Source organism: Aethina tumida, chromosome 4 (genome assembly GCF_024364675.1).
Source record: "Aethina tumida isolate Nest 87 chromosome 4, icAetTumi1.1, whole genome shotgun sequence".
NCBI lineage: Eukaryota > Metazoa > Arthropoda > Insecta > Coleoptera > Nitidulidae > Aethina > Aethina tumida.
In genome coordinates this window covers 16,192,204-16,212,467 of record NC_065438.1, presented here as the reverse complement: position 1 = coordinate 16,212,467, position 20,264 = coordinate 16,192,204, and the positions used below count along the sequence as shown (strand labels likewise).

The 20,264-nt window shown below is 30.2% G+C and overlaps 1 protein-coding gene and 1 long non-coding RNA gene across 11 annotated transcripts in view; both read right to left on the bottom strand.

The window, feature by feature from the left end:
• LOC109603330 (voltage-dependent L-type calcium channel subunit beta-2) overlaps positions 1–20,264 on the bottom strand; it is a 174,730-nt gene that overhangs the window by 5,911 nt on the left and 148,555 nt on the right. For 2 of the 10 annotated variants that reach the window (XM_049965860.1, XM_049965864.1), the window contains 8 exons: positions 3,738–3,854; positions 3,263–3,382; positions 3,003–3,213; positions 2,028–2,259; positions 1,716–1,974; positions 1,499–1,666; positions 1,327–1,438; positions 950–988 (listed from right to left, as the gene is read on the bottom strand). In XM_049965860.1, the coding sequence (XP_049821817.1) occupies positions 950–988; positions 1,327–1,438; positions 1,499–1,666; positions 1,716–1,974; positions 2,028–2,259; positions 3,003–3,213; positions 3,263–3,382; positions 3,738–3,854 (1,258 nt within the window). Of the gene's footprint in view, positions 1–331; positions 440–949; positions 989–1,326; positions 1,439–1,498; positions 1,667–1,715; positions 1,975–2,027; positions 2,260–3,002; positions 3,214–3,262; positions 3,383–3,737; positions 3,855–4,372; positions 4,490–13,911; positions 13,985–18,701; positions 18,945–20,264 lie in introns of those variants that run through there. The other 8 variants (XM_020019806.2, XM_020019811.2, XM_020019805.2 and 5 more) reach the window with 8 other exon arrangements.
• LOC126265240 (uncharacterized) lies at positions 5,581–7,236 on the bottom strand. The gene is made up of 2 exons (XR_007547782.1): positions 6,356–7,236; positions 5,581–6,302 (listed from the first exon to the last, which is right to left on the bottom strand). It is a non-coding gene; the product is annotated as an uncharacterized LOC126265240 (long non-coding RNA).

The window sequence follows — 20,264 nt, the reverse complement described above, 5'->3', positions numbered from 1 at the left end:
GCGGAACTAATCAATCGATTGATCTGAAAATCATCCTTAGTCCAGTCGCAAATACAAACAACACAGTGATTAGTAAAAACACCCCACGTGCAATACTGAAATCCTAACCACTACCAAAAAAAACTAAACTTACAAAATGCTTCTCAAAGCTTAAGCAAATAAATCTGTGGAACCAGCCCGCCATATTTTGCCGGGGCTTGGTGAAACATTCGCAGCTGAATTTTTAATCGTATAATTTTCGTTTTTTAGTGTGCATAGCGAAAAAGCGTTGCATTATGACGTGTAGCGAAGCAAATCGAAAACAGAAAAAAGAAAGAACATATTAAAATACCGTGCAAACTGAACTGAACCTGTATTTCGTATTTTTGTTTGGATTTAAAGAGTACGGGTAATCGTGATTAATAGTTAGTCGGAATAGGTGTCATTGAACCGGAATAATCTGAAAAACATTCGAAATGAAAAGAAATAAATAAAATTTGTTATTGTTTCATAGAGATTTATTCAAAATAACATTGCTTTTTGGACCCACGTTACACATAACAGTTTCATATAGCGAATATATTTTATATAGATTATGAAATTGGAGTGTTACAGAAGTTTTTGGAAAGATAACATCTCAATCCTTCCCTCTAAATACTTTGCCTACATGTATCTATGGTCTAATTTATCAAATATAGATTTCTAAATAACTGACATCAATGTTATGTTTCCAAAACAAACATTACATAGTATATTTAAGTTGGTTATCATAGAAGTAACAAAATGCAAGAATAAATAAACGATACTAAGCTAATGCATATACATGTTCAACAATACTGTAAATAATAAACTGATGCATAATTCAAGACAATCATGCAGTGGTATTTGTTTTATAAGAAAGACAGTGATTCTAGTGAGTCTACAGATTCCCAACTTTGCAATCCTATGTATCTAACACCTGCATGACTACCTCTAGATTCGTGTGAGAATCCATATACATCTTGGTGTGCTGGAAAAGATATTAGCCACAGTTAGGAATTGTTAGTGAAGTTATGGGAATTTTGCAACACACATCACTCAATAACTACACCAAATGAAAATGAAACTACCCCTTCATTAACTAGTGAATGATGTTCATTTGACACAGTTACTAAGTACATGATCCCAATGTATAATAATTTAGACCACCGTTACAACTTTTGTGTTCCTTGTATAAAAAAGCAACTACTAGTATAAAAAGTATGTTTACTACTGCAGTACAAAAGCTGTAACTAAAAACCCCCCATTGGTACATTAGTGAAGTGTTAATAATAAAATAAAGGGAGCAACGTTTAAAACGAGTTTTACCTGGTAGTGTGGGTCTGCCTTGATCCCCACTAGGCGAAGCTTGAGGCGAACTTCCAATTGGTCGAGGTACATTGGGCATTGTAGTTTCCGGATGCGTAGCTCTATAATAAGCCTGACAACATGACACGTTAGTTAGTTAAGAAGGTGACTGTGATTAATACGTGATGCATACTTCTAAATATTCAGCTATATGTTCGCAAGCTTCCTCAAGTTGGTTTTCATCCAATATCACGTCGAACATTTCCGGTGGGCACTGCGCCAGCTTCTCCGACGCCACCATTTGGACGTTCAGATGTCTGGCCTGGCTTTTGCCACGTGATTTTATTAACCTTTGCAACACCTAAGGGGTTCCTTTTAGAAATTGTGGTGGAAACTATACCAATACTCACCTTAGGACTAGCTATTTTTAAATAAACAATACACGGAGCTAAAGAAGTTTTGGCAAGCTGCGAAGGATGGTTTATTGTATCACAATCCAGCACCACAAGTTGCAACGTAGTAGCAAGCTCAAAAATTCTTTCGATTTCAGATTGGACCTCTAGTAAACAAGTTGATCGTCTCTGATCTATGATCGCCCTTTTCGAGGGATTATTTAATAGAGAACGTTTTGCTAAAGAAATATCCGCCATTACCCTAGTGATAATTATTCTAAAACAAACAAGTTATGGTCTCGTGTCAATTGGGGTCACGTCCAGACGTACCTTCCTTCAAATCTATGCTTTAAAAAATCAAATAAGGCTTTTTGCATCATGTCCGTGACTTCGTAACCTTTTAGCGAAGGTCCTACTAGAACTACAGGCCGCATTGAAGGAACTACGTCATACGGTGCAGTAGCTTCTTGTTTCTTGAAGAACGGTTTTTTCTTCTCTTTGGCAGGTGGTGTTGTGAGAGTTTTACCCGATCTTGCGTTGCCCACTGAGTCGGATTCATCTCCTGGAAAATTGGAATTTGTATTAATTTATACAATAATAATTTGTCCAAATTGCTGAGTGAGCTGAATATTAATGGATGAAAAATTGAGCTTACTCAGGACTACTTGGGAAATATGTTTCTACCTCTGCTTTTTATTTTGGGCGAGTTTGTTGTTGTAGAAGCATATTTTGAAGCTATTCTACTGGTTTCTAGACTACTTGTACTACTTTCTACGTGTGGTAAGGGATTTTTTGTGGACTTTGGATACAGGGGATCGTAAATAAAAATACAGAAATAAAAATAATTTACGATAGTCATGCCCTCAATACGTAGAAAGCATTCCAAAAAATAAAACACACCATTGTTGATCAGCAAATTTAAAATATATATGCAAGTCATACCATAATTATATTACAAATAACAATTAAAATAAAGTGAACACATCAAAGGTTGTGAGTTCAGCACTAAATCAAGAAATTTCGGACTCTTACTCCAGAATTTAAAAACACATTTTTGTTGTCTGGTTCACAATTTACATATTTTTTAAATGCATCTGGCTGGACCATCAAATCAACTGTCAAACTAAAGTAAAACTCGAAAATAAACGTAACCAAAAAGGTACCAAAACACAAACCATACTGTTGCGATAATTGTCAAGACCAAGAACCAAACTTGTGTAGGCCACCAAATCAAATAATAATTGTACAAGTCATTCCACGTAGATACAAAACATCGAAAAAAATAACGATTTGGATGGGACATACCGGGCGTGGGAGGAGTGCTACCTCTGGAAACACCGTTACCAGCGGCCCCTATATTAGAATTGGAGCTAGTTTTACTCGAATAGAGCTTGGTGGTTCTCGTTTGCGCTTGTTGCAGTCTCAAGTTCTCTAGCTTGACCGGAGAAGGAATGAAGCCGATGTCGCAGCCTTCTTTCACCAAACGACCGATCCACCAGTTGTTGTCGTACTTTTCCTAAAACAGGAATGTCAGTTTTGAAAGCAACAATGAGGGATGCGATTACCTTTATGTGTAAAAAATCTCTAACTTCAAAGGAAATAGCATATCCATGAACTGGAGAATCGTCGTCTAGTGTACCGTCATACGCTACGTTAGTTCTGACAGCAAATGCTACCGACTTTGTCTGGAACAAATAAAACCGCATGAATTATTACGTACAACACAGCGAAAAAACCACCAATAAAACCCACATGGTACTGGTAGTTTTTCCATGCCGAAACTTTCATTTAAACTTTTCCCCGGAGTTTCCATTTCAGGCGGACATAAAACCAATAATATCACTCATAAAGTTGCGGCCGAAGTCGGACCGAAAAACGTCTCTCAACTTTCCACTGCAACGTGTAAAATTCGTTCGCACGAAAGCACGTTAATGCAGCAAAACTTATCGCTTTGTTTTGCGAAGCTCGGACCGTAATTAAACGGTAATTACGTCGGCGTAAAGTTTCCGATGCACGTAACGAAATATTATTCGCACTCACCCTCGCCTTTTCCAATTGACTAAGTGCTTGACGTTCCTTCTCCCGACGAAGCGTTTCTTTCTCTTCGTCCAGCGACAGATCCGAAGAAGGCTGAGAATAGTTTGAATCAGCTGAGCCCTGCAACAGAAGCAAAACATTAATGTCCGGGCCTCCGGCTGAGTTATTCATCTAGTCTCTAGGCTAAACAAACTTAACTCCGAAAGATGATCAATGGACGTGAAATGGTGGCTGATCTCATGATTTACTATTGTAGTACTCTAAAATACCTAGTTTACTAGTAGTACTTCGGTAATGTCTATTGATGTATTGTATCAAGGTGCTATTGCTATTGTATCTAAGAGTCTAATCGATGATGTATTGGTTGTCAGTTGTGACTTAGTTAACCATCTACAATCTAATCTCAGTACAATGCTAATGCACAACTTCTGATAGTACTTTAGAAGAGTCGTCAGTGCTTAGATGAAATGGAAATGAGTCGAAGAAGTGACTTTACCTACCAAGGAATCCTTCTATCCTACTAACTACTGATACAATCCAAGAACTTCAAAAAGTGCAGTCAAAACAGGCATTAAAGGTGAACTTGATAACAGTAGTAATAATAATAATAATAATAATAAAATTCGTTTATATCTTACCAGAGTTGTGTATTTGGACATAGGTTACTTGCAGTGTCACTGGCAAGCATGCGACAGATATTTTACAAGGATGTAGCTTACCAGTAACTCTTAAAATGTTACTAATCTCCTCCAATCCTACAAGGTATTAAGAAGAGCTTTTTTACATGATCTCACGATCCCCAATCGTAGCTGTGCAGGATAAAAAATAACCTTTTTGTATATTGATAATATTTACCTGATCGCGTTGAAGGATGTAAAATAAATGTTGTGAAATTTACGACTGCGCTTGAGGTCTAAAATTTATTAACAAAACAAGCAAAAATTTATTTTTATCCTGCACGTCTGTAAATGGTGTTGATGCGTTGCACAAAAGTAACATTTTGAGGGCTACTGTACCGCACAGATTCCATCTGTTTAAACACTTTTCTCAATTAACAAATACACACAATATATATATAAATGTAAAATAAAAATCCATTTACAAGTTACAGCGGAAAATAACACACTCACGTTATGTCTGGCAAAATGTGACATCAATGTCTTGTACAAAGAATGCATTATTGTGTGTCTGTTGACAATTCAGAGGTTGTCACACTAATGCCTTGATCAAAATCTATACGAGAGCCAATAAATAATGAGTGAGTTATAAAAAGAAATCATTATTATACACACACACACAAAGAAGATTAAAGTCTTAAGGTTTATGTGTCATCTATATTTTAATGGTATAATTTAATGGCTTTTATTATTTACACTGGCTAAATTCATTCTTGGCCACGAACGAGGTCGAGATAATATTTTGTCTAATATCATTTTTAATGCCGGACTGGAAAATATTTCAATGAAACTTTAATAATAATAATAACTTGAGGTTAAAGTGAGATTCATTTCCTGCTTCAAGTTTGTTCGTGAATCACATAAACACTAATTAAAATTGCACTAATTATATTACTTCGTCCTGCCCCTTTTTAAAAACATGCAAATTTCCTCCGGCTTCGACCGGGGATGTTTTTTTTTTTTTTTTTTAAAACAGCTTTTGTAACTCACGTGTCGCCTCCTATACATATTTGACACTGACTTCCAGACATACTGACTGGTGCACGGACGGATTTTCGGTTTTTGTTTGTTTGGGAATTTATTCTGGGCGTCGAGTGGGAGCGTTGAAAAATATATATGATAGATTAGCGACTGTTAATCTGGCTTTTTAGTTTGATTAAAACACTAAATTCACAATAATACGCTTTATTACAACAAACGTAGTTTAACCCTCGACATCTAAAGCTTGACTGCCTGGTTCTTTCTTAAGAACTGCCCCGATTATTAAATGTAAACAAATACTTCAGATTTGCTTATAAAACAAAACTAGTCTAAATAGATGTGAGCACGTCGCATCGGTCCATCGGTGAAGGTGATGACGTAAGCTAACACGGCCTTCCTGACATGTGGGGCGTCCTCGCACCTTCCGCAGTTTTGCAAAGATTCACCTGACACCGGTAATCTGTAAACATTATAACAGCAGTACAAGCTCAAAATATATTCGAAGAACTAAGTCTAAACCTTATTTCATTTAACAAAATAGACTGTTATGTGGCACAGTTAACAACCACTAGAAGCTCAGAGGCGGCTCAACCATCAACAGGTCTGTTACACCCATGACTCTCAAGTGCTATCAAAAGATACCATATTCTAGCCAGGAGCTCAGAGGCGGTTCAACCACTACCAGGTCTATTACCCGCTTGTCTCACAGACCCAGAACACAACAATCTAAGCCTGCAGAGCAGGGACCTTAAACATAGCCTGCCGAGCAGGGACCTTTAAACATAGCCTGCAAAGTAGGGACCTTAAACATAGCCTGCAAAGTAGGGACCTCAAACATAGCCTGCGACGCAGGGACCTTAAAAATAGCCTGCCGAGCAGGGACCTTAATCATAGCCTACTAAGCAGGGACCTTCACATATAGCCTGATACACAGGGACCTTAAACAGCCTACTAAGCAGGGACCTTTACACACATTCACACATCAATCTTATTAAATAAATCTATATCCATCATACCTTATAGAATTTCTGTATCTGGCCAGGTTCGTAACTGTTCATGCGCTGCTATTGTAGTTCTACCTCGGCTGCCAATCCTTCGGAGTGCGTACCTCTCATTAGGTAAACAATGCGTTACCTCAAAGGGTCCGTGATACTTTGGTTTCAACTTTCCTCTATTCGACAGCTAACAACGACATCTAATCCTAACGAACTTGCTTCTGTATGTAGTTCGGTTGACAATTCCAGATCAAAAATGTTGAAAATCGGATAAGAAATCAATCGTACATTTTCACATTTAAATGTCCATTCAAAAGATTTTCCCTCACGTAACAGTGCAGATATCGGTGCTGTTAAAGTTGCAAAGTTTTTCACAAGATGTCTAAAATATCCATTCGGTTGTTCTTTTATTTCTTTCGTAACCCACTCGTCCATTCCTGACAAATTCAAGTCATGTTCCTCAAATGCAATTTCTAAATCTTACAAGTCGAAACTGCGCTGCAGCCACACTTAAACCTTCTGCGCAGCCATCTTCAATGTTGCTTGAGTAGTTTGGGCGTTGGCCATTGTCGATAAAATTTCCATGTTTTGTTTTTGGAATCTGTTGTTACTTTCTTGCTGCTAGTCTCTCTCCGATGCACTTTCGGTAATGTTCACAACGTTCGGACTCACTGCGCGTTTGTGTTTTTCACTATTGTCTGTTCGTTCACAAAGAAACACAAAAAAAAAAAAAAATATTTTTTTAGGTCCTCTCTTCCGGAAATAATTCACGAGAAGATATCCTTTATCCCACTTCTGATGATAGATTAGCGACTGTTAATCTGGCTTTTTAGTTTGATTAAAACACTAAATTCACAATAATACGCTTTATTACAACAAACGTAGTTTAACCCTCGACATCTAAAGCTTGACTGCCTGGTTCTTTCTTAAGAACTGCCCCGATTATTAAATGTAAACAAATACTTCAGATTTGCTTATAAAACAAAACTAGTCTAAATAGATGTGAGCACGTCGCATCGGTCCATCGGTGAAGGTGATGACGTAAGCTAACATATATATTCCAATTTACGGGGCTAAAACTGTAGGTTAAAACAATCGCAGTGTTTGGGCAAACATTTATTGCGGGCATCTTAAGAATAAATAAAAAAGAGGCGTCCGATGTTTAAAAATCGATTGGACCGGCGACATTTTACGGCGTGGATTTTGTAGCCGTTCCATGAATAATAAACTGGAAATCGTACATTATCAAACTGGGACATTGGCTAAGATCCAATGAACGCCAGACTTGGTATCAAAAACTGACCTAAATGCTGGCTCTTCAGAAAAAGGCTAATTTCTAAGATCAGAAAACAGTCTTATATTAATATGTGTTGTGTTGACGTGTTGATATTCAAATAAAGCAGTAAAACATTTTACGAACAAACACGGGCCATTCGTGCCGAAATAGCATAACCATTAAACACAATTTTATCTGCTCCGCTGATCGATATCGTGAAAAATGTAACTGAAATTAAAAATAGTTCGCAGATGTTGTGAAAATGCACAATGGCAATTAACTTAACATGAACATTAAACGTGAGGTACATTAATCACACAAATATAAACATTGTGCACATTCCATTTAATATGTAAACACACGGTTTCTGCTTAAATCCGATACGGTTTGCATTCGCAGACGTTTTTTTGGGCTCTGCCAAAATGTGATCATTTGAACTTTTAATTGATTTTTAAAGGAAACAAACGTGTAATTTCAACGGCTAAACACAGACGGTTTTAATGAAACTGAACTTGTTATAGTTCAGTCATAAATCTATAAATAAGCGTTCAGCCAAGAGTATAGTTATTCAATTGTTGGATTAAAAAATGGACAGGAAATCGTAGTCATAGTTTAAATCTGATGTATGTTGATGTTAGCACCATTTTTAATTTCAGTTCAAAGTGCTGCTATTCAATTATTGGTTAATAACATACACAGAAATTCATAATAAAAGTTCATAGAGTTTAAATATGGCTGATGTTGATGTCAGCACCATCAGTAATTGCAATCAAGATTACATTGTTGGTACAATTGTTGGTTGAAAAAATTTAAAATAATGGAGTAAAAATATGATTGATGTTAATGTTAGCACCATTGATAAATTTTATGAAGATTACAGTAATTCAATTTTTGATTGTAAAAATGTACAAGAATTCGTTACAAAATTATGTTTAAGGACATACACTTTTGAAAACATGAAGGAACTCATATAATTTAAATATGACGAATGTTAATGTTAGCACCATTCTTAAATCCACTCTATGGTCCTATTATTCAATTGTCGGTTAATTAAATGAACAAAAATTCATTATAATAACTTATTTAAGGTCAAAACACATTTGAAAACATTAATGAACTCATAGAATTTAAATATGGTTGATGTTGATGTTAGCACCATTGGTAAACTTTATGAAGGTTACAGTAATTCAATTTTTGGTTGTAAAAATGTACAAGAATTCATTTCAAAATTATGTTTAAGGACAATACACTTTTGGAAACATGAAGGAACTCATAGAATTTAAATATGGTTGATGTTGATGTTAGCACCATTGGTAAACTTTATGAAGATTACAGTAATTCAATTTTTGGTTGTAAAAATGTACAAGAATTCATTTCAAAATTATGTTTAAGGACAATACACTTTTGGAAACATGAAGGAACTCATAGAATTTAAATATGACGAATGTTAATGTTAGCACCATTCTTAAATTCACTCTATGGTCCTATTATACAATTATCGATTAATAAAATGAACAAGAATTCATTATAATAAGTTATTTATGGTCAAAACACATTTGAAAACATTAATGAACTTAGAATTTAAATATGACGAATGTTGATGTTAGCAACATTATTAATTTCAGTCAATATTACAATAATTCAATTGTTGGTTGGAAAAATATACAAAAATTCATTACAATATAATGTTTGACGTCAATACACTTTTGAAAATATTAAGGTATTTATAAAGATTAAATATGATTGATGTTGATGTTAGCACCATTAATAAATTTTATGAAGTTCACAGTAATTCAATTTTTGGTTGTAAACATGTACGAATTCTTGTACAAGAATTCGTTACAAAATGATGTTTAAAGATAATACACTTTTGGATACATGAAGGAACTCATAAAATTTAAATATGACGAATGTTAATGTTAGCACCATTCTTAATTCCACTCTATGGTCCTATTATTCAATTGTCGGTTAATAAAATGAACAAAAATTCATTATAATAACTTATTTAGGGTCAAAACACATTTGAAAACATTAATGAACTCATAGAATTTAAATATGGTTGATGTTGATGTTAGCACCATTGGTAAACATTATGAAGGTTACAGTAATTCAATTTTTGGTTGTAAAAATGTACAAGAATTCATTTCAAAATTATGTTTAAGGACAATACACTTTTGGAAACATGAAGGAACTCATAGAATTTAAATATGACGAATGTTAATGTTAGCACCATTCTTAAATTCACTCTATGGTCCTATTATACAATTATCGATTAATAAAATGAACAAGAATTCATTATAATAAGTTATTTATGGTCAAAACACATTTGAAAACATTAATGAACTTAGAATTTAAATATGGTTGATGTTGATGTTAGCACCATTATTAATTTCAGTCAATATTACAATAATTCAATTGTTGGTTGGAAAAATATACAAAAATTCATTACAATATAATGTTTGACGTCAATACACTTTTGAAAATATTAAGGTATTTATAAAGATTAAATATGATTGATGTTGATGTTAGCACCATTGATAAATTTTATGAAGTTCACAGTAATTCAATTTTTGGTTGTAAACATGTACGAATTCTTGTACAAGAATTCGTTACAAAATGATGTTTAAAGATAATACACTTTTGGATACATGAAGGAACTCATAAAATTTAAATATGACGAATGTTAATGTTAGCACCATTCCTAATTCCACTCTATGGTCCTATTATTCAATTGTCGGTTAAGAAAATGAACAAAAATTCATTATAATAACTTATTTAGGGTCAAAACACGTTTGAAAACATTAATGAACTCATAGAATTTAAATATGGTTGATGTTGATGTTAGCACCATTGGTAAACTTTATGAAGGTTACAGTAATTCAATTTTTGGTTGTAAAAATGTACAAGAATTCATTTCAAAATTATGTTTAAGGACAATACACTTTTGGAAACATGAAGGAACTCATAGAATTTAAATATGACGAATGTTAATGTTAGCACCATTCTTAAATTCACTCTATGGTCCTATTATACAATTATCGATTAATAAAATGAACAAGAATTCATTATAATAAGTTATTTATGGTCAAAACACATTTGAAAACATTAATGAACTTAGAATTTAAATATGGTTGATGTTGATGTTAGCAACATTATTAATTTCAGTCAATTTTACAATAATTCAATTGTTGGTTGGAAAAATATACAAAAATTCATTACAATATAATGTTTGACGTCAATACACTTTTGAAAATATTAAGGTATTTATAAAGATTAAATATGATTGATGTTAGCACCATTGATAAATTTTATGAAGTTCACAGTAATTCAATTTTTGGTTGTAAACATGTACGAATTCTTGTACAAGAATTCGTTACAAAATGATGTTTAAAGATAATACACTTTTGGATACATGAAGGAACTCATAAAATTTAAATATGACGAATGTTAATGTTAGCACCATTCCTAATTCCACTCTATGGTCCTATTATTCAATTGTCGGTTAAGAAAATGAACAAAAATTCATTATAATAACTTATTTAGGGTCAAAACACGTTTGAAAACATTAATGAACTCATAGAATTTAAATATGGTTGATGTTGATGTTAGCACCATTGGTAAACTTTATGAAGATTACAGTAATTCAATTTTTGGTTGTAAAAATGTACAAGAATTCATTTCAAAATTATGTTTAAGGACAATACACTTTTGGAAACATGAAGGAACTCATAGAATTTAACTATGACGAATGTTAATGTTAGCACCATTCTTAAATTCACTCTATGGTCCTATTATACAATTATCGATTAATAAAATGAACAAGAATTCATTATAATAAGTTACTTATGGTCAAAACACATTTGAAAACATTAATGAACTTAGAATTTAAATATGGTTGATGTTGATGTTAGCACCATTATTAATTTCAGTCAATATTACAATAATTCAATTGTTGGTTGGAAAAATATACAAAAATTCATTACAATATAATGTTTGACGTCAATACACTTTTGAAAATATTAAGGTATTTATAAAGATTAAATATGATTGATGTTGATGTTAGCACCATTGATAAATTTTATGAAGTTCACAGTAATTCAATTTTTGGTTGTAAACATGTACGAATTCTTGTACAAGAATTCGTTACAAAATGATGTTTAAAGATAATACACTTTTGGATACATGAAGGAACTCATAAAATTTAAATATGACGAATGTTAATGTTAGCACCATTCTTAATTCCACTCTATGGTCCTATTATTCAATTGTCGGTTAAGAAAATGAACAAAAATTCATTATAATAACTTATTTAGGGTCAAAACACGTTTGAAAACATTAATGAACTCATAGAATTTAAATATGGTTGATGTTGATGTTAGCACCATTGGTAAACTTTATGAAGATTACAGTAATTCAATTTTTGGTTGTAAAAATGTACAAGAATTCATTTCAAAATTATGTTTAAGGACAATACACTTTTGGAAACATGAAAGAACTTATAAAATTTAAAGAAGACGAACGTTAATGTTAGCACCATTCTTAATTCCACTCTATGGTCCTGTTATATAATTATCGGTTAATAAAATTAACAAGAATTCATTATAATAAGTTATTTAGGGTCAAAACACATTTGAAAATATTAATGAACTCATAGAATTTAAATATGGTTGATGTTGATGTTAGCACCATTATTAATTTCAGTCAATATTACAATAATTCAATTGTTGGTTGGATAAATATACAAAAATTCACTTGAATATAATGTTTGACGTCAATACACTTTTGAAAATATTAAGGTATTTATAGAGATTAAATATGATTGATGTTGATGTTAGCACCATTGATAAGTTTTATGAAGATTACAGTAATTCAATTTTTGGTTGTAAAAATGTACAAGAATTCATTACAAAATTACGTTTAAGGCCAATACACTTTTGGAAACATGAAGGAACTCATAGAATTTAAATATGACAGATGTTAATGTTAACACCATTATTAAATCCACCCTATGGTCCTATTATTCAATTGTCGGTTAATTAAATGAACAAGAATTCATTATAATAACTTATTTAAGGTCAAAACACATTTGAAAACATTAATGAACTCATAGAATTTAAATATAGTTGATGTTGATGTTAGCACCATTTTTAATTTAGTCAATATTACAATAATTCAATTGTTGGTTGGAAAAATATAAAAAAATTAATTACAATATAATATTTAACGTCAATACACTTTTGAAAATATTAAGGTATTTATGGAGTTTAAATATGATTGATGTTGATGTTAGCACCATTGATAAATTTTATGAAGATTACAGTAATTCAATTTTTGATTGTAAAAATGTACAAGAATTCGTTACAAAATTATGTTTAAGGACTTTGGAAACATGAAGGAACTCATAGAATCTAAATATGACGAATGTTAATGTTCTTAATTTTATTCTAGAGTCCTGTTATTCAATTGTTGGTTAATAAAATGAAAATTAATTCATAATAATATTATATTTAAAGTCAAAATACATCTGAAAACTTTAATAAATTCATAGACTTTAAATATTGTTGATGTTGATGTTAGTACCATTCTGAATTTCAATCTGAAGTACTACCAATTAATTAATTAAGTTAACATCGTTAATAAATTCACTCAAGAATATACATAATAATACAATTGTTGGTTGAAAAAAGCACAAAAATTCATTCAAATATTATTTTTAAAAGACTATACACGTTTAAATACATTAATAAATTCATAAAATTTTAAAAATAATTGAAGTTGTTGACCATTCTTAATTTTGATGTTTTAAACGAAATAATTGCTAATAAAATTAGTTATAAACATTAAAGTAAGTAAATTTAAAACTGGTTCATAATACTAATTTAAAGGTGTAATTTTAATTATTAACTAAACTAATAGTAATAATATTTAATTTACTAGTCTAAAAGGGGTGTTACAAAAATGGTGGATGCGCCGGAATATTATAATCCCCATTTCGATATAAAGAGATTTACATTAATATTATAATAAGATGGTTCTTGTAAATGGATTTTCCTTTAAAAAAAATTCAATCTTACTTGACAACAAGGATCGATTTTCGAAAAATCTTGTTTACTAACAAAATTGTGACGTCACAGTGACGCATATATCATGCGTACTCTAGGGGTTGTTTTGGCTAAATCACCGTCATAAAACGGCACAATTTTGCAATAAATGATTTTCGCCTTTATAGATATATGCATTGGCCTCACCTGAGTGAACAACTTATTATATCCTTGGTTATTGAAATTGTTGTAACCTATCATATTGCGACATTTCTATATCCTGTCAGTGAATGCCATCCAAAGTCATCAGTCATACCAAAACCAGCCCCGCGACGTGCGATCAAGTCCAACACAAATGTCACCAATGATTTTAAAAAACGAACGAAAACGAAATCAAAAAACGGAAACGTACACGTTTTATTCGGATGTAACAAATATTAATTGGACCCTGTATTGCGTGTGGAAGGCAAACGACCTCTCGCCGAAGACAATTGAATAAAAATCGGGAAACGTGAACGCGGAACGGAGGAAAAACGAAAAGTAACAACGCAACACCGAACACTACAAACCGCCAGAAAGGTGATCGTCCAAAAAACGGTATACCGTTCGCGAGAGCGGCTCCCCCAATGGAAAGTTCTCCTCGGGAATATACATAGGAGTAATGTTAGTGAACCAGTTTAGGTGTACAGTACAGTCGGCGGGCGTCGCGGCGCCGAGAGCGTGCCACAATCGCGGAGCGTTTCCTGAGGTCGTGCCGACGCGGACTGTACACGCCGAAAACGAGGTGGAGTTGGGGGGTTGGTGCGCCTGTGCGCGCTATCGATTCGGCGTCGCGCCGCACGGACTTCGCACCACACGCCGGGGGTGTGTCTTATTTGAGTTCGTCGCGGCGTTGCGGTCGTCGCCGTTGGCGCCCTTTCGACTAGCGCCGATTCAAATTTCGAACTTTATGTGCCAACTTTACGGTTTCGTTTCGGTTTATTTGGGGGTGCGACGCCCAGTGTCGAGACGACGGGTGTCGTCGTGTTTTTTTTTTTTTTTTAGTTTCAAACTTCGGTTTCGTTATTACGAATTTGTACAGAATTCATACCATTGACGCAACACAAGTTAAATAAGTTGTGTTTAAGTAGCAAATATTTTACTACAGAAAAATATAATTTTGGAAATTAAAAATTATTAAATTGTTTTTGAGACTAGAAAAGGCCTAAATTGCTTATTATTAGTATTAATTATAAAATTTTATTTAAATTGTAAACTGTTCATAATTTGAAGCATGATAAAAAAAATGCAATAAAAATATAAAGAAGTTGCTTTTATTCATACTTATATTTTAAATAATTTTCTTGTATGTATAAATTATTACAAAACTAAAAATTTTAAAAATTTTAAAAAATATATAACTACATCATAATTATTATTATTTGTATGTCATTAAAAAATTTATTTTATTTTTAATAAAAAATTAATTTATATCACTTAATCCATTATATGTGTATATATATGTATGTATAACTATATCATAATTGAAAAAATGTAATAACCTTCAAAATTCAACATTTTTTTTATATTCTAAACAAGTTTCTTGTATGGAAAAATTGTTAAAAATAAAGAATTTTAAAAATTATATATATATATATATATATATATATATATATATATATTCAAAATACAATAAAAAAATTGTTTTTTACTAATAAACCATCATATTTTAAATAATTTTTTTGTAAATATTAAGAATTTAAAAATTTTTATACATTTTCTTATATTCTAAACAAGTTTCTTGTACAAAAAAATATTGAAAATAAAGAATTTTAAAAATTTTGTGTATTAACCTTCAAAATACAATAAAAAATTGCTTTTTACTAATAAACCATCATATTTTAAATATTTTTTTTTTTTTTTTTTGTAAATATTAAGAATTTAAAAATTCATATTAGTTTGAAGAGTTTTCAAAAATTTATTAACATTCAAAATCCAATTAAAAAATTATTTTTTATTAATAAATCTTTTATATAATGTTTTGGCATTTATAAATTTTTAAAATTAAGAATTTAAAAAGTTCTTAAAAAATTTATTAACCTTCAAAATTCAATAAAAAATGTTTTACTAATACATTTTTTTTATATTCTAAACAATTTTCTTGTATGAAAAAATTTATTAAAAACAAAAAATATTAAAAATTTTATGTATTAACATATAATAAAAAAATGTTTTTTAATAATAAACCATCACATTTTAAATAATTTTTTTGTAAGTATTAAAAATTTAAAAAATTTATTAACATTCAAAATACAATACACAAATTGTTTTTTTATGAATGAACCATCATATTTTAAATAATTTTCGTTTATATAAATTATTAAATATCAATAATTTAGAAAATGTTATGCCAACATATATAATGTATACATCATAATTCGAAATATTTTCAAAATTGAATAAAATATAATTTATTAATAAATTTTCTTGTATGTAAAAAATAATTAAAAATAAAGAATTTTAAAAATTTTATGTATTAACATTCAAAATACAATAAAAAATTGTTTTTTAATAATTTTTTTTGTAAATATTAAGAATTTAGAAATTTTTATAACTACAATACATTAAAATTTGAAGTATTTTCAAAAATTTATTAACATTCAAAAATCAATTAAAAAATTATTTTTTGTTAATAAATCTTTTATATATTAAATAATATTTCAGCATTTATAAATATTTAGAAATTAAGAATTTTGAAATTTTTATGGCACCATTTAAAATATATATCTGCATCACATTTGAAATATTATTAAAAATATATTTACATTCAAAATTCAATAAAAAATATTTTTTTGTTTATTTTTTAAATAAAAATCAAGAATTTTGAATATTTAGAATTTATATACAATTCCATCGTACTACGAAGAATTTTCAAAAAAATTCATTAATATTCAAAATACAAAAATTGTTTTTTTTTATTAATAAACCATCATATTTTTTAGAAAATTTTAAGCCATCATAATTTGAAATATTTTCAATAATTAATTCACATTAAGAATTCAATAAAAAAGTATTTATATTTTAAATAATTTTCTGGCATCTATAAATTTTTAAAAATTCAGAATTTTGTAAATTTTATCGCAATTTAACATTTAATAAATAATTTGTCATTAAAAATTTATTAACATTCATAATTTAATAAATAAAAAATATTATTTTATTTAATTATTTTTTTTAATATTTTTTAAACAAATATTTTATACATATAACTGAATAAAAAATATAAATAAATTTATGAGAATTTATGAAATTAATCTTTATCATTTTCAAAAATATTAGAAAAAGAAGAAAACAAGATTTTATGATTTTATTATTAAAATTATTTTTATTTATATATAGTTAAAATTATAAATATGTAGTATTAATTAATTACTCTACATTTTAATTATCTTTTATTACATTTATCAAAACAATAATTTATATATAATATTTTCTTATCATTCTTAATTTTAGACTCTTCAGAATTCTGAATATTTTTTGGCAACATTTAAAATGTGTATCTGCATCATCAGTTTATTAATATTCAAAATTCCATAAAATATTAATCACTTCGTTTTTTACTAATAATTATTTAATATTTTATTATTTTTAATTAAAAATATTTATTACTATTATATATTTTTTAGAACTTTTGAAACAGTTTTTATAAACTAAAATAAAAATATAAATTATTTTATAGGAATCTATGAATGTAGAGTTTATTATCTTATATTTTGTATTTATTATTAAATTTTTGTCTATTAATAATTAAAATTATTAATATTTTAGTTTTTTAAAATAAAATTTCTTAATTTTAAATAACAAAAACTGCTTGATATATAATTATCAATAAAAATTTTGGAAATTTCTTATCTACATTTATAATTAATTACTCCATACCATGTGGTATCATTATACCATAAAAATAATTAATTATGTTTTTTATTAATAATTTAATTATATGCTAAATAATAAGATTTAATTTATTTACATATTACACGTCTTGTTTTTTATTTTTACTTGTTATTTTGAATATTTATAAATAATCTTTGAAATTATTAATTAACAACAATATTTTTAATCAATAAATAAATTATAATTTTATTATTTATATATTTTAAAACAGTTTATTTAATAACTGAACAAAGATATATGAATAAACTTAAGCTTTGCTAAATTTTTTCAATTTTACTTTTAACATTTATAAATATATCTATACAAAAATATTATAAGTATCAATTATTTTAGTTTAAACATTTTAACAACGACATATTATATTTGTTATAATTTATTTTATTAATAATATTTCTAATTATAAATTTATTTTATTCTCCGACTTTTTTGGTTTCAAAAGCACAAGAGAGGGGACTATTTGCGTCTGTACTTTTTACTTTATTTAAATTTAAACACTAAATACATGCAAAGGTTATTTGGAAGTGGTCCATTTTATACAGGATTTGATACAAAAATACTCATTATTTAGTTTATTATTAGTATACACACGTTAAATGCATATGTTAACAGATTCGATAGTCTGACGTTGTTTGTTATCCATCATAAATTCCAATTTTTATGAATGAAACTCAGGAAGGAATCAATCGTTGCGCACACAAATAAATAATATAATAAACGTGTGATTTCGTCTTGGAAACCGACAAAAATCCTAAAAAAAGTACGCGGTTCAGTCTATTAGGCCGAGGGAAGTACGGTTAGTTTCAACTAGGAACTAATTTATAAATAAATGTATTTATAAAACATTTACCCAACAATAGAGCCACTCCGCAGCCAATAACAATAAAATTCACGTGCAAAAATGTCTTAAACAGCCGTTACTCATTAAAATTAACCGTGAGCTTTTGTTTTAAAAACAATTGGCTTCGGAGAAAACAAGGTTACTACTAAAAGACTGACAGGAATGCGCTCTATTAATAGGACGCGACCATTAGACGTAAAACTTATTAGATATATCACTTATTTACCCTTCTGTTTCGTCCGAACGGTATGTAGTGCCGTTTCTTGTGATGGCTGTGATGGTGGTGATGGTGGTGGTGGTGTTTCCGCAGCATTTTCGTACCCCCGTTCGCACGCACTCAACTCGACCTAAACAAAAAACCTCACGACGCACTCTGCACCAACATTTTTCTTCTTCGGAAATCTTACGGTTACGTGAATGTTACGGAATCACGGGCCAGTTTAGCAGTATTTGTGTATTTGGATCTGTCCGCGGACTGCCAAAAGAGACAACGGCATAAAATATCTATGCCAGAGAAGTGTTTCTAAAAATAAACAAAATCCTACGGTGCCGGTACGCACACTTAATGTCGATGAGACTTTGAATGAGCAACGGGAGAGTCACGGTGTCTATTAATGTGCCAAGGGTAACGTTTTTCACATTCGCTAATTATTGGGAAAATGTGTTCAAGAACTTATTTTTTGGCCAAGGTTAGTTACTATTTTTTATGGCCGTTCCAAAGTTAATTTACATGTGTTGGATGTGGTCTAATTGATTAGTGGCACCATTAAAATCGTCCTTCTTCTTAACGTCGTCCGAAAAACTTCTTAATTGTCTTGTTTCCTTCGGTTTTTTACCTTCAGGACGGACCAGGACGTATCAGCTTAGGCCAGGGGAAGAGAAGCAAACCAATAATTCTCCCAGACCCCCCCAAGAATTGAAAACGCAATAAAATCCGCGATAACGCGGATATTAAAACAAAAAAACCCTCATGAATGCCTTTTATTTACAGCCGCAACATCAATGAGATGTTTATCAGGATTTATAGAACTAGATATGGGTATATACACTTCTATTATACATGATTTATACAAAGAACAAAACAGCCGCATGCAAAAACATTGTTACAATAAAGAATGGCGGATATTTTCAATGCGCCGTTTTCAACCAGCGTTATGAATTAATTACAGAACCGTTCCAATGTCTGGCGCACAATAAAAATGTACTATAAATAAAGAGGCGACGTTTTAAAAATAATTAATGCGCCGCCATCGACGCCAGTGCCATCTTATCGGTGTCTCACGCACTTGTGGCGCGGCGACGATGCTTGTTTTCGTGATCTGTACTTTATGGGATGTGCGTTTGATGTTTCGTCACCAGGTGATGCTGGGCATTGTGGCCGGCGGTTAAAAGATGGCACGGAGATACGGGAGCGGTTCATTCATTTTATTTCTGATGAATGAAACGGAATTTCTTTGAGTTGGAACGTAAAAAGGCGGTTTTATTTTGAAAAAAAATTATCTAGATTATGCAAATAGTGGCTTGTATAATAAAACGTGTTTTTGATTTGATAAATTATGTTTCCTGAATTTTTTTCATATAAAAAAAATAAATTATTTTATGTTTTACATAATTTTAAAATCAAAATACAAATAAATATTTTATTTCTACTTAAAATATTATGTAAGTATTTTTCTATTTAATAATTAATGTAAAAAAGCTTAAATCATACTTATATAAATAAATGTTCGTGATAAAATCAAAAAATTGCTTCATTTAAATAAATTTGTGTCGAAGTGTTGGGACCATC